This window comes from Ischnura elegans, chromosome 7 (genome assembly GCF_921293095.1).
Source record: "Ischnura elegans chromosome 7, ioIscEleg1.1, whole genome shotgun sequence".
Taxonomy (NCBI): domain Eukaryota; kingdom Metazoa; phylum Arthropoda; class Insecta; order Odonata; family Coenagrionidae; genus Ischnura; species Ischnura elegans.
Genome location: NC_060252.1, coordinates 36,186,255 through 36,201,443, shown reverse-complemented (window position 1 = coordinate 36,201,443; position 15,189 = coordinate 36,186,255). Strand labels below are relative to the sequence as shown.

Below are 15,189 nucleotides of genomic sequence, written 5' to 3'. Positions count from 1 at the left end.
TAGCATAGACATCGATGCTTAATATATCTATTTTTTTAGAAGGGTTTACCGATATGTTAGCGCCAGTATTTAAGTTTAAAGAACATACTTCCGGTTTTCTGCAGAGCGAGCAGCCATTATGCGGCGGAGGTAGTGGCAACGTTGCAAATATACGGAGGTTAAATATGAAGAGCGATATTGCACCTGTCGACCGCTGCATAATTCCAGTGAATTGGATTTTTCGGAGTCATTTTTATACGTATTCATTAAACGAATATTCAGTTCATCTCGAAACGTGCTAAACACCGAAGTATGAAATTTATCAGTGCTGGTTGTTAAAGTAATTCCTATATGCGACTACATTTTATTAAACATGCGAATAATCATTACCGGAATTCAATACATCCCTTGAAATTGTGGGCGTATCGCTTCAAAAGCGAAAATGATAGAATATAATGAGACTTGCGATAGTTTATCAGTTCTTCTGAATACTACTTCAAATTTTTTTACGTTTATTTCGAAAAATATGCATCGTTTTCAACTTGTAGAAAATACTTATTTAAATAGAAGTTCTAAGCGTAAAGTAGAAAATCTAGCGCATTATGTATTTAATCATCAGTTTAATTGATATTAAATGTCTAGAATAAGGTGTACAGGTAAATGAATGTACCACGAGACAAGCATATTGTTGTTGGGTACCGACTATGTAGTATTTGGAAATACAACTTCGCGAACGTACTAATTAATCGAATATTCACCCATGTAATTCTTCGAAAGTATAAAATGAAATAGACAAGAGTACTTCCTTTTTCACTGACCAAACAATTTACTTTGATACGTTTTCCAAAGGTCCAATTAGCATAATTTTAAAAAACAACAGTAAATACATTTACCTATTCATGAAGTCATTGCAGGAGGATAAAAATTAGGATGCATTCCTGAACAATCGATGGCAGCTGACATAAGTGAGTCCGTAGAAGTTGCAATGCCAGCCTTGCAAATTTACTGAAACTTCGGCACTAGGAACAAGTATTATTTAATTATCCTGATACTAATGATTCGAATTACATTTGGGTTATAACTGACACATTAGTTTCTAATTTTCACTAATCAACTCCTTATTAATAGTATGGATGAGGCTATTGAATGGAAAATCTACAAAGAAATAAACATTAAAGAGCTTTGTGTCAGTCATTCGACAGGGACTTTAATCTTCAAAATCAAGACATAAACATTGATTATTTAAACAATGATGGACACTTTATGTTGGGAAATATTGCAAAAATTTCTTAATAAATTAAAAATGCACGTAAACGATTGGGTATCCTTCAACAGATGCACTCGTTGAAATCGCTCCGATGGAATTGATGGATTCACTTTCAGCCACATTTCGTTTCCTCAAATAATCCAAGCTCTTACCTTTACCTTCAGACACAAATTTGCCTTTAAATCGGCATAATGACGCCATCACTTCAGCCCAAAGGTATATTTAATAACTTAAGGCTAAGTAAAAGGGATAATAAAACGAGTAATATTGTCACAATACAACGTAACTCTACGAGGTAACGTAAACAAACAAAGGTGCTCAACCGGTGTGAAACTACGATATGTTGGCAGCGTTGTCAAGTTGGTGGTCAGCAATTATAAATAAACCATTTTTCCAAATTAGGTTGAAATTAACAGAGCAAAAGGTCTCATTAGTTAAGTTAATTTTATTCATCACAAATGATGTAGTTATAAAGCTTTACTGTATTTCCAGAGAAAGTACTTAAATTCTTCCGATACCTAAGAGTCAATATAACAGCCATTCTTCATATCACTAGATTATTCCATTTTAAGTAAAATTCATGCATTGTATAGCTATTTTGATTGATTTACCATTACTTTTAATTTTTATGAATGACTAATTGAGCAATTTTAACTCGTTGTTATCGAGTTTATCTCACTAATGAAAGCAGTATTTCGAAGCGCAGGTTCCTCCTTAAGGTAGTCAACATTATATTGAACAGACAACAGATTAAAGGAATTGTGGAAAAAAGAAAAGCTTTGAAAATGAAACATAAAAATGCAATAAAAAATATGTCATATAAAATAAACCTAACTGAACAGTACACTAGTGAACAAAATGACGTAATTATTTTAGTGTGAAAATAACCAAATACAGAAACTGAACTAAATAACTGTAGAAAATTTTTTGAACCCATTTATAAATCAGTATTTTTAGTGGAAGCCTTTTTAATGAGCAATAAAGCATTGAAAATAATCGTCGCTAATTCTTTTTGGTATAAACTAAAACAAAAAACTAACACTGAACGACAGCATCACGAGTTCATTTTTTGTGTATTCACCCATGCCCTGCTTAGCACAATTTCGTTATGGCACATATTCCTTCATTGGGGAAACATCCCAACGCTGCTTCCCTGATAAAAATAAACTCCTCCATTGTGGGGAGGTCTACCCTTTAATGAGGGTAAGGGAAGGATAGGACTGCCCTTCCTATACCCTTCAGCAAGGGTAGACGAAGCGTATTTTAGAACATTGATGGGTGGCCCTATCCTGCCTGGAGTGTAGGGGAAGGGTAGGACTAATATTTGTAACAGGTATATAATTGACTGGGATTTGTACTACCACTCAAAGGATTGTCACATGTATGAGTGTTCGGATTATTTGCCCTTACAGCGGGTGTCTAGTTTCAAGTATCTGGGAATAATCCTGGATGAGTGTTTAAAATGGCGTCAACATGTTGAAAATGTTGCAAATAGTATGAGGCAAACTATATCAAATTTTTATTTCATCCGTAACAAATGCCCAACATATTTTTTGAAACTCATTTATAACGCTCTAGTAAATACCAGGCTAAACTACGGTGTGTTTAGTTGGGGTGCAGCTTATAAAAATTCTATAAGATCCATTGTTGTACTGCAAAAAAGGCTTATTGGAGTAATTTTAAAAAAGAGCCGTATTGAAAGTTCCTTTCCTTTATTTTATAGTATCTATAGCCTATAGGCTTGCTTCCCTTGAGACATCTTTTCATTTACAAGGTTTTACGTCGATTTTTCATGAGAAGTGGAAATTCGGGGTTATTATTATGCAACCATCCTTCCTTCACCCTACGAAGATCACGTATTACTTTACCAAGGACTAACCTTACGCTGTATAAACGTTGTTTTTTGTTTATAGGGCCAAAAGTGTACAACTTATTACCCAATTCATGCCTGAAAGCAAAAAATAATAACGTAATTATGAAAAATATTCAGTCTTGGCTGTTTGGAATGCAAAGTGTGGAGGATTTTTTTCTATGATGTAATACCATGTAATATATGTACGTACTTGCTTCAATTCAAATGTTGTGCTTGCTTCAATTCAAATGTTGTGCTAGCTTCAATTCAAATGTTTATATGTCAGCATGACCCTATGTAAATGATGGTAGCCAAAAAACAGGTTGTCCTTCATGGCTACCTAAAGTTACTCCGTTTTATGTAATTAATTAATTTTTTTCTTTTAATATTTTAATTAATTATATTCTGTACTTTTATTTTTTGGAGTAATAAACAATTATTATTATTATTATATAAAAACTAAAAATCCATAAATTAACATGAAAATTAAAAAAATCGCTAATCAACTAAATTAAAGGAATGGGGATGAGTTGTAACAGTGATTTCTAAAATTGTAAGACAGAAAAGAAATTAGCCGTCACAAAGTCTTGAACCCAGTACTCACATATTGGAGGATGATGAAGTAGCACCTTAACAACCTCGGCTACCGAGGTACTTGTGAGTTAGTGCTTCTCAATGGCACTTATACTACAAAATCTTTAGATGAGATTATCTTTTGCACCCGCGGGCCTATGTGGAAGAAAGCTGTGACTAAACTTTTTTCTACCATACTTATTTCGTTTCAGAAAATAGCATCGGCATTCAAATACCGAACATCACTCTCGCGATGTCTCATTGTCAGCCATACAGATAGGTTACATCCTAAAAATGTGAATTAAAGAACTTCTAAATGAGCTTTTTTCACACAATTATAGAAACTATTGTGTACAGTGGCGTAGCCAGGAATTTCGTTCGGGGGGGGGGGGGGGGGGGGGTCCAAAACCAGGGGGGAAATTTTTGAAAAACAGGATACTAAGTAATAGGTTTTAAACTAATTTAAACACTTTTCATAATCGAAAAAACTTCAATAGTTAAAGAAATATTTTTTAAATTCAGTATTTTTCAATATTTTGTTTTCTTTTATGAAGGAAAATGATTGTGTTTTTATATTTTGGGGGGGGGGGGATTCGGACCCCCCAGGACCCCACCCCTGGCTATGCCACTGAATATGTATATTATTGCTTTCCTTAGGGGAATTTTAAAGATAAGTTGTGCAGCCCGTCTATCTTTGCTTTCAAAGACTGCTTATGTTCTTGTACAGAACTCAATACTCTTTAGCAGGTGAAAGTAGCTGAGGAGACACTATTAGGATATGTTTTCCTCAGCAATAAATGCTAAGTCCCAAGGAAGGGTAGACGAAGGATAGCCCTACACTTCCCTTACCCTTAATGGCGTGTAGAGGAAGGGTAGACGGATGGTAAGCAAAGGAGTGCCAAGGAAGGGTAGATGAAGTATAGGCCTACCCTTCCCTTACCCTTAATGGCGTGTAGAGGAAGGGTAGACGGATGGTAAGGGAAGGAGTTCCAAGGAAGGGTAGACGAAGGTTTTTTCTACCCTTCCCCTACCCTTAATGGTGGGTTGAGGAAGGGTGGACAGATGGTAAGCGACGGAGTTTTCAGGAAGGGTAGAGGAAGGTTTTTTCTACCCATCCCTTACCCTCCTTGGAGTGTAGGGCGTTGGTAGTGCAAGGGTAACTACCCACCATGGTGGCTACTACCCTTCTTTTACCCACCATGGGGGAGTTTATTTTTATCAGGGTTAGCCTAATCAAATAACCTTAACACTCTCAGAAAGACTGCTAATTACCTGGATTTATCACAAACAGTCAAATGATGTTCCTCTATCACAGGAAATTACTTTTTTCAAAAGCTGTGGCTTTACTTGAATCTTTATTATATTTGAATTTATGTGGGTGGTGATTGCTCTGAGACATTTAGGGGAAGCTCCGGTTGGTTTCAGAATTTTTAACGGCTAGCTGGTATTTTAGTGCTGCTATATGAGGTGAACCTGCAAGTGCTGATAGTACTGTTGCTGCAGCATTTTCTCATGTACTCCGAGCTGTGATTGAGAGTGGCTCCTTCCCACATCAAGTAATTGCTAATGTTGATGAGATGGGATTCTTTTGGAAGAGAATGCCATCTCGTTAATTCCTTTTTAGGGAAGAAAAACCTGGGTCAGGTTTCGAGGGATTTAAAGACCATTTCGTTTTGACAACTTGGGGCAAAACTTGCACAGCAAAAAAAAATAATTCACCTTGACTGGGATTTCCACAGAGTGGAATGATCCCTAGGTAGCTTAACTGGCTTAAGCACTCGACTGGAAATCGGGGGATCCAGGTTCATATCCCAGTCAAGGCAAATGATTTTTTCTCTGGGAATTTTTGCTCAATTCGTGCATTCTGTTGAATCTGTTAAGTTATCATCATGGCTAGTCCCAGTATACTTTAAAAAATTGCCGTCAACGTTCAAAATCACTCATCAGCGACCCACATGGGGGCACAACAAAACAAGTGAGTGGTGATTTTGCCAAATTTAGCGTTGGACTCCCTTTGCAATATATGGCACGAACAATAATCTATGGGCTATATTCTAGAACTTGACTCAATTTTGAGTCCACATTCTACCTTGGAGGTTCAGGTTCTTATGCTCAAGTTTAGTTTAACTTAGAGTTTTATCCATGATAAAATAACACAAATGGTAATTTCCACACTTTTAATACAAAATGCAACTACCGACCATGGTTACAACACATTTTATACGTTAGAATTTGATATTTGAATCCAACTTCAACTCCACTCACTTGAGCTGGAGTAGTTATGGTGACGACGTTCGGTCACAAAGTTTACAGAATAATCTCTGTGCCTGAACTCTTGTCGCTCATGGTTTCTTGGTCATCAAAAACTACCTCTACTGGAGTACAAGGTCACACCTAGAAGTATTTTAATGAGAGATATTTCATTTCAAAAACATGTGGCAATGGCACCATTCATCTTGGAACTTGGCGAGTCAGTTTGAGTTGGAACTCAACATATGAACTGTGGAGTATAATCTGAGCAATCTATGGGACTTTTTTAGGTCTTGAAATACCAAAATGGCGACTGAGTCAAGAATAAGTCAGGATCAAGACATGAGTAATATCTTGTGATTAATGTGTGACAAGGGAAAAAAATGGATCCAGGTGTATTTTAGGCGGTTTGAGGTGCATGCCATTGTCCATGCTAATCATCTCTTCAGTGGGAATTGGTCACTAATGATTCAGAATTGTGTTGTGTACAAGGATTATGTCTAGTGTGTAAAATAATAGGTACTAATACAATAATACAATAGGACGTAGATTCGATATATATCGAAAGTTATTCCACCAGCAGCAGTCCGTTTAACATTGATCAGTGAAGAATACCAAGATGTACCATTCCTCCAAATTTCATTGGTCTATCCGAAACACTAAGCAAGTTGTTCTAATTTGCGTTTTTCAATGGCAGTATAGGTCAGGTAATGTACATTAGGCAAATGATTTTTCCTCTGTGGAATTTTATTATACATAATTCATGGTGTTTGTAAGGATGGCAATGATTTCATATTTGTTTTTATTATGTGAAAGATTCTTCATGATTTTTCAGTATTTGTTTCTGCATTTAGGTAATGGTATATTTTCAATTATTGTCTAATGGCATTTATGGTATTCCTGGATTAGCAGAAACTTATCTCTTGGTTTATGACTGATGTACATATCTATCAGTTTTGTTTTATGCAACGTTCTATTTATTATTTTCAAAAATAATAAAAAAATGTCTAAAATAATGGCTACCAGTTCACATTACATTGTTGTCAGTTGCAGCAGAGTTGAAAAATATTTGTGCCATATTTTATGTAGACTTTGTGTGTGAGCAGAATTTATTTACTTATAATTGGTGGAATTTGAGTGTTCCTCTGGTTATTATGCCCGTTACGTATTACCTTGTGGTTGATTTTTTTTCAGTTGTGCTTCCATTCCCAGAGTTTGTGTGGTCATCTAGGAAACGTGTCTTTGGAAGACTATCTTATTGTGTGGGTAAGTTTTTCATGCATGCGTAGGTAAGAAATGAAATGCATACTCAACCCAGACTTGTTTATCTTTTGAATGCTCAAGGTCAATTGTTCAAAATAGCTCACTGTACATGCAATGATAAGTGTTTGATAATAGCTCTTTGAGGTGAAACATTAGGCAGTTTCAATATTGCTATGGTTTTCTATTTATACATTGATGACATCAATCGCATTTACAATTTCATTTTTTATAAGTGAGGGTAAAAGGGATGAAACATGGCATTATGGTGATTGAGGGTGAGAACAAGATGGATGTTATGATGTTGAGTAGATGCTTATCCAATAGAAAGGTTGTAGAACATGAAACAAAAACAAAACAGTCATAAATAATTCTGAGGCCTCAAGCACAAATTCATGGGAGCATGAACAAAAATGGAGTTTCAGATATGGCAAGACATAAAGTATGAATGTACAGAGCTTTTTTGGCAGGTTTGTAGGTTTGCATTTAAAACTTTAAATATAAAGTAATATGATTTTTTGGAGCTAATTTCTTTCATGTGCTCTCAATACTTACGGATATTTTAAAGCGTGACAGATACTTAAAAAAACCGTTGCAAAAGCTACATGAAGCACAAAAAATAAAGGGGGGAGTAAAAGGGAGGTAAAAAACACCTGGCTTATCGATCAGCTCATGGCACTCTAAGCTTCTACCCTCTGACCAATAGATTGGCCCACTGTTGCAATAAGGGTTAAGAGAGACATTCTTTAGTACTTATGTGTGTGTGTGGGAGCAAGGGATGCATTATACTTTTCTTGATATTTGAGAAAAGAGTTAATGTTCTTTTGTAGGTGAAAGTGGATTTCTTTTTCTAAATATTACTCTATTTGTTTAACAATTGACTGTTTTCAAAATGGCTGACTCCACATACCTTGTATGAAAGTTTTTTTTTAAGAGTTAAGGAGGATTTACATGACTCATTACATTGTGCTTACTTGGACCGAGGGATGCTGACTTACAAAAAATATTTGGGGGGGCCCAAACCGGGGATCTTGTCCCAGGAAATTTTATAAGTAGGGTGTTTTAAGTTTTTTAAGCATTTTAGAAGAGTCATATAATCAAAATTAGAACCCTGATAACTCGAATCTCGATATCTGGACACTCCAGGGAAAATCGACAAGCCTGACACATTTTTTCCTCACACCCATAATGAATTTATGAGGGGGCTTGCGCCCCCTCAAGGCCCATGGAGTCAGCGCCACTGCTTGGACCTTATTAATGAGTAAACACAATGAATTGATGATTCACATCTTTTTGCTGTGTAATTTCATTTCCCAATTGTTATGCAGGTTTTCCTGATGATGAGGGTGATGCATACACTCAGGAGCTCCCCTTTTTTGAGACTACCGCCAGGGGTGTGCTGGATGATTCTCTGCTCTCCCAGGATGACGTGCACAAAAAATTCTGTAAGTGGATCCTTTAGAAGGTGTGAAATTGTTCCCTTTGGCTCTGTAAATACACCCTCCCTTTGGCCTATGCACCTGCAGAGGTGGGCATTTGAAAACACTTTTGAAATTGCAGCACACTCTCGATTATCTAGGCTAATGATGGGGAGAGACGGCACGAATAATTGGAAAAAAATAACCCAAACTTTAAAGTCTTATAATGTCAATAATTTACATAAGACAAACAATTTATTATTATTTACGCACTTATTCTGTTATTTCCGAGTGCTTCCCGCACTCATTGACAGCTTTCTTTGCCAGACCGCAATCTTTTTAGTGGCAATAACATGGTTGTACTCCTATTCCTACTGCTCCATAAAAGACCTGGTTTCGAAAACCACATATCCGCGGCTGTGTGACCACTGATACAGAAGAGTGGTTTGCACAGTTGCTTCAAAACCTTTGTGTGACGTTGGTAACTACACTGTCGGGCACCACGCCATGTAATCGCGTCTCGCACAAGTTGCCCGGGTTGCAACTGCCGCAAAACACGGATATGTGATCACGGAGCATGTTCGCACACTACGAGGCTTGGAAAACAGTACATGGAGCTCCTGTGAATGCAGCTAGCACGCGATTGTGCCATGGTGCAGCAGGGGTGCTAGGCTGTCCACGCCGGCGAGTGCCTGGCTTTGACTCATGCAATCTCTACTTCCTTCTTCTCTGCTTCCACTTCTCCCACTGACTTCACTTCTACAAATCCCTTCCACTCCAGTTTAATCTTGAATGGTCACGGTGTTAACATGCCTGAGTTCGACAAAATCTCCAGTTCCCTTGGGCTGTATTCAACCGCATGCAAGACCACAGCAATAATTGCTCATTTGCGATATGAAGCATGCATGTAAAGATTGTGGATAACATTTTTCTTAACTTACGATTGGTTAACAGTTGAAGAATCTTTTAAATTAATAAAGATATTTTTCCCGTCGCTTATCGTCTGTTTCAATACTAGAGCAGACCATGTAAACTTGAAACATTCCTTGTCAGCAAGTGAATAAAATACCATATTTCCAAATATAGTCCCCCTCTGAATGTAGTCCCCCCCTCCCCTAATTTTGAGGCTTCAGTTTCTGGAAAAGTGAAAAAAAAATGCATTTGAATATAGTCCCCCCCCTTTATTTTTACCATGGGCAATTTTTGAAAAAAAAAGGGGGACTATATTCAGACATATACGGTAATTCTGTTTTATGGAGAGGATTCTAATGAAAATTATTAACTCAGTTTAGCCTAGTATTAAAATGCAGTATTCTGGTAATTTTGCGTCCGATTTTTTTTATAAAGGTCACGGAAAACATTAAATGAGTGTGAAAATCATGCATGGATAATCCGCAACATGGATAAAACGGTAGCTGGATATTCGGGAGTCTACTGTACAGTTGTAATTTTTCTTTTACTTCCTAAGCTGTACATTTTTGTAAATGGGCTTACAGAGGAAACCAATTACAATCCGGGCACACTAATTGGGAGATGGCATGTATTTTAGTGAGAGGCCTAGTATACTACCATAGAGTAAGTATATATAGAGAGCTCACCACACGTACAAAAATCGTATACGTTTTTGGTGTAGTTCTAGAGCGATTAACCAGATGTCACTAGAAGAATTTTGGCAATTTTTTTAATTTGCTCGTTCCACAAGTCTAAAAATATATTCTGAAGCAGAAAGGGTTGCTACGTTAAGTGGAGACATTAATTATTCGATTTTGTTTATAACAATTGTTATAAAAAATATTTTATCGAATTTCGGCTAGTTACTTGACTTTTCCGAGTTTATATTCCTAATCCATTTTCCGGCAGACTGTTCTTAGTATAAAGTTGAAACTTGCAGGAAATGTTTATAGTACATTTTTTTCCATACTGGTAAACTTTAATTTGTTCATAACTCAGTTTCAACGTTGTTATGTGTGTTTATATATCTTTCGGACGAAAAATATGGAATTTTGCAGGGTAAAAATCAATCGCCTGCTAACTTTCGTATCTTACGATATAGGTCCATATATGCTGCGTATGAAATTTGAACAAAACTATAAATTTATTTTTTGTGAAAGAATTGTAACTTTATCTCGATTACAAGGGGAGTTATGAATTTTTAATGAACGCACCTCGTCAGGCTTTCCTTTCTGGCCTGGGTCCACGCTGAAAGCTTCCGCCTCCCAAGGATATCGTTTTGCCATCAGATAGGTTGGCGAGGTGAGCTGTTGTTTTGACGAGCAAGAGATTTTCCGTGAGGGAAGATTTTTTCCCTTCAAGAGACTTATAAATCTTATTGATGTTCATCGCTTCATTGAACAACCAACATATAGAATGAAATACATTTCGAGTGGTGTGCTTCAGAACTTCAGTTATGAAATACCTCACTTTGGTGAAGTGTAAATGTTATTTACAACACCAAGTGCCGGAATATTACAATAAAATAGGAATGCGAGATAGGATCCCTACACTGAAAAACAATGCACTGTTTGCCTTTCGCTAACGGTCATAGCCTCTTCACCACAGTTGGTAGCCAAAGCTTAAAAGTATTTGGTAATGAATTCTTAAGCGCGCAGCTTCAAACGAACACAAAGAGGTATGGATCAGCAGTAGCATTTTTGGGAATAGGGGTGGTCGGTGACCTTGATTTGTTTGCTCGATAGCGGGATGAGTAATGGCCCATTCTGTTACCACGTCGAAAATGGAAAGGTTTCTTTCGGCTCTACCATTTTTCTACTTCGGGTCTTACGTATGAGGCAGAGGATCATCTAATGCATGTTTTTGTCTTTCCTTGAGACCTTATTCTGATCATAGTTGTGATAATCGTCGTCTCGTCAATAACAAGACGCATTGTCGTTTGAGGAAAGTTTTGTTTTAAGCGTTAGCATTTAGTTGAGGTTCTTAAAAGTAAAACAAATAGCGGCTGCAATTGAGCCCGGGTTCACTCATTGCTTAAATTCTTGCCTCATTATATGAATGAATCCCTTCTCCCAGGGGCCGAAAAACTAAATATCCAAAGATACATTTTACGCGGTGAGCATTTATACAGGAATATCGAATGGAGTATTTTTGGCATATTCCGATTGTAAGTTGTTGCGGCACTAGAAAAATATGACGATTCAAAATTATACGCCCTCCCCTTTTTCGGAATTAAACCTCTTATTATGCAGTTTTGTGAATCGAAACTGCAAGCAAAATTTGCTTCGTAGGCCTCATGGGGAATCCTAATCCGTAGGCTAAAATATGTTATCGTGTTAGAATCTTGAGTTGTCCATTCATTAATTGTTATAAAACATTTGATTCTATGTATATTAGATATTGATTGCTTTTCGTACACAATTTAACAAACCAAAACCTATTTTTTTGTCTTTGATGATGAGTTATTCATTTAAATACAGATTTTCAACACTAATACAGGATTTATTATAATCTTGCAACATAAAGTAGGTTCGAAGATTTTCGCGGCGTTGATCAGATTATCTCTGCATTCTCTTCGGGTTTCCACCGCGTCCGTTGGCTTTTGTCGAAACTGTTCTCGCCAAAAGGCAACGGACGCGGTGGAAACCCGAAGAGAAGGCAGAGATCATGCAACATAAAGTTTTAAGTCCAAACTTCGAACTGTAACAGACCTATTGACGAGCCTTTCCGGAGATACTTCCTCTTGAGTGGCTGAAATGTCACCTAGCAATGATTTTCCCGAGGTGTAATCCTCATTTTCCTCCATTGTTGGGGACTCATGTCCTGACGAGTAAACACTAGTGATGTGTTTTTAGAAGGTTAAAAGACTTCCATCTGATGTAAAAAAATTTTGACGGAGTCGACGTGAAAGTAGCCCTCCGGCGCGAGAATGTAGGAAAACAAAATTGTGCGATATATATAATTATATTACTTTTGCTAATCCAAGTAAATCTCACCGTATGAAAATTAATCACAAACAAGTTGATTTTGATCAATCAATTAGAAGATAAACGAAGGAGATTTGATTATTTCCAAAGCAGAAAAAAAGAACAGTGTGCTAATCCGTAATAAGATCTCATGCATCGCAAAATGTTACATTCAATGTAATGTTACATAGATAGGTCAATCTACCTTTAAATGCAGTCAATTTCAATCGTGAACTTTCCACAATGAAATCAATTGCAATTTCAAATGGCTACAGCTTAAATACTTAAACTAAAATCCTTCAGAGAAAGATGAAAACGCGAGCTATTTCTCAGCTTTGCTCCCTTCCCCCATCACAGAGAATTCTAAAAATTGGTGCCGGTCATTTTTTGTGGGAGACCTTTCCAACAGGCTTGCAAACAAATTCCCCAAAAATAAATTCTATGTTTCTTTCTACAACCCTTGCACTCTCGGTGAAGTTCTGTGTCGTGACAAAGACAAAATAGAACCCATCCATCAATCCGGCATTTACAAAGTTAATTGTGAATCATGCAACTTGAGTTTCATTGGTCAAACAGGCAGAAGTTTTATTATCAGAATGAAAGAACATAGAAAGTGCAGGAAATTGGGATGAAACATCACTTCTCGCCAAACATTTGGTACCGACTTTTCATTCTTGTCATTTTCAACCATAATTTTCTTCACCCCTTCAGTAATGGCACAAGGCTTGATGTTTTAGAGAAATTTGAAATAGTACAAATTTATACAAATATTCTTATTAGATGTTCCCGTAGACATACCCCGTTAAGACGGTCTTAGACACAGCTCCGCGGTGTCATAAAACGTCCGTTTTCGCAATAAAACCCTGGGGGTGAGGGATCGGAGAGTACAGAAGGTATAACAGTCTCAGCTGGTATCTTTCTGGTAGGTCTTTTGTATGATTCCCGGGAAAACAAGTCACTTTTTCGAAGTGTGAATGCTTTTAAAAGAAGCATAGTCTTCGATCGTATCCAGTGAAAACGAAATGAACTGCAATGAAACGTGCACTCACCTCGGCTAAAATACTTCCACTGTCTTCACCACAGACCATTTGAGAATCGGTGTCTTGAATAAAAGCATAAAAACGGTGAATGCTGTGCGTTAAAACCCATACAGTTTCAATAACATTACCACGTCGCGGCTAATCCAACTCCCGATGTGCGCAGATTAATGAAAGAACACCATGCCAATAGATTATGTGGTTTTTTATTCCGCAAGAATCCACCTACAACTTCACCTTCTACATACTTTGGAAGATTTTCAGAGAAAATTGAAGACGGGCGTTTTCATGGAACGTTGCTCACGTTTAAGCCTGTGTTTCTCAGAATCGGTTAGGATCTTTGTCAAATGAATTGCATATCCTTAAATTTCAATCAGTTTTGAGTATACCTGCGAAGTTTATAACTCAAAAAAAGTCATTTTGTAATTTTGTCCGGCTTTTTCCGATTTCCGCCCACTGTGCGATATCCCACGGTCAAATTTGCATCAAAATTTAATGCAACTAACGCGCACCCTGTCCCACCGTCAAAATTTCATCGATGTGCGCAGATTAATGAAAGAACACCATGCCAATAGATTATGTGGTTTTTTATTCCGCAAGAATCCACCTACAACTTCACCTTCTACATACTTTGGAAGATTTTCAGAGAAAATTGAAGACGGGCGTTTTCATGGAACGTTGCTCACGTTTAAGCCTGTGTATCTCAGAATCGGGTAGGATCTTTGTCAAATGAATTGCATATCCTTAAATTTCAATCAGTTTTGAGTATACCTGCGAAGTTTATAACTCAAAAAAAGTCATTTTGTAATTTTGTCCGGCTTTTTCCGATTTCCGCCCACTGTGCGATATCCCACGGTCAAATTTGCATCAAAATTTAATGCAACTAACGCGCACCCTGTCCCACCGTCAAAATTTCATCCAACTGGCTTTTGGTACTATCATTTGTACAAAACACCGTTTTGTCCAAATGGATAGGGCAGGTTCTAAATTTTCATCCAATAGGATGAAACCAACAATTCACAGGGCCCTTGACAGAAAGCATCGCCTAGCGCTGAAACAGAGGCCACATAGGTTAAGCCGGTGTCCCACGGTCAAACGGTGCAAATATTTTGATGCAACTGGACGGGGGTATCCCACGATGCATATCATTTGGACGAAAAGGAAAAAGACGATATTTATGTAAACAAATTTGGAAGCTTATGGAAGTGAAGGATTCTGTCTTTTTTAGCAAGCGAAATTGTCTGAACAGGCCTTTTGAATATTGAAGAGGCGAAAAAAAGAAAACAGAAGAAATGCTGAGCTTGGCATTGGCTGGAAAAGGGGGTATGAATGGTTGGAATAAGGATGCTAAAAATGATGGAAAAGGAGTTGGTCGCCGATGTTCCCGTATATTATCGATAATAATTGACGATAAGTGAGGATATTTGCATGTCCCTTATCAGCAAGGTTGGGGGCAGAATGAAACGGCAGGATACAAACGTGACGCAGTTTATTCCCGTGGTGAATATATTATTAATAATTAGATGGATATTGTGGTTGAGAAGATGTTATGATTAGTGCCGTAAACGTGCATTTAAATACATTTTTCCTCTCCTAATCTAGCAGTTGCTAAAATAAGGCCCTTATCCTAAAATAA

The 15,189-nt window shown here is 37.2% G+C and overlaps 1 protein-coding gene across 2 annotated transcripts in view; it reads left to right on the top strand.

Annotated features, from left to right (window-relative positions):
* The window catches only part of LOC124162463, a 35,096-nt gene that overhangs the window by 3,435 nt on the left and 16,472 nt on the right, over nt 1-15,189 (top strand). For both annotated transcript variants that reach the window (XM_046539004.1, XM_046539002.1), the window contains exons 7-8: nt 7,116-7,187; nt 8,510-8,626. In XM_046539004.1, the coding sequence (XP_046394960.1) occupies nt 7,116-7,187; nt 8,510-8,626 (189 nt within the window). The remainder of the gene's footprint in view (nt 1-7,115; nt 7,188-8,509; nt 8,627-15,189) is intronic.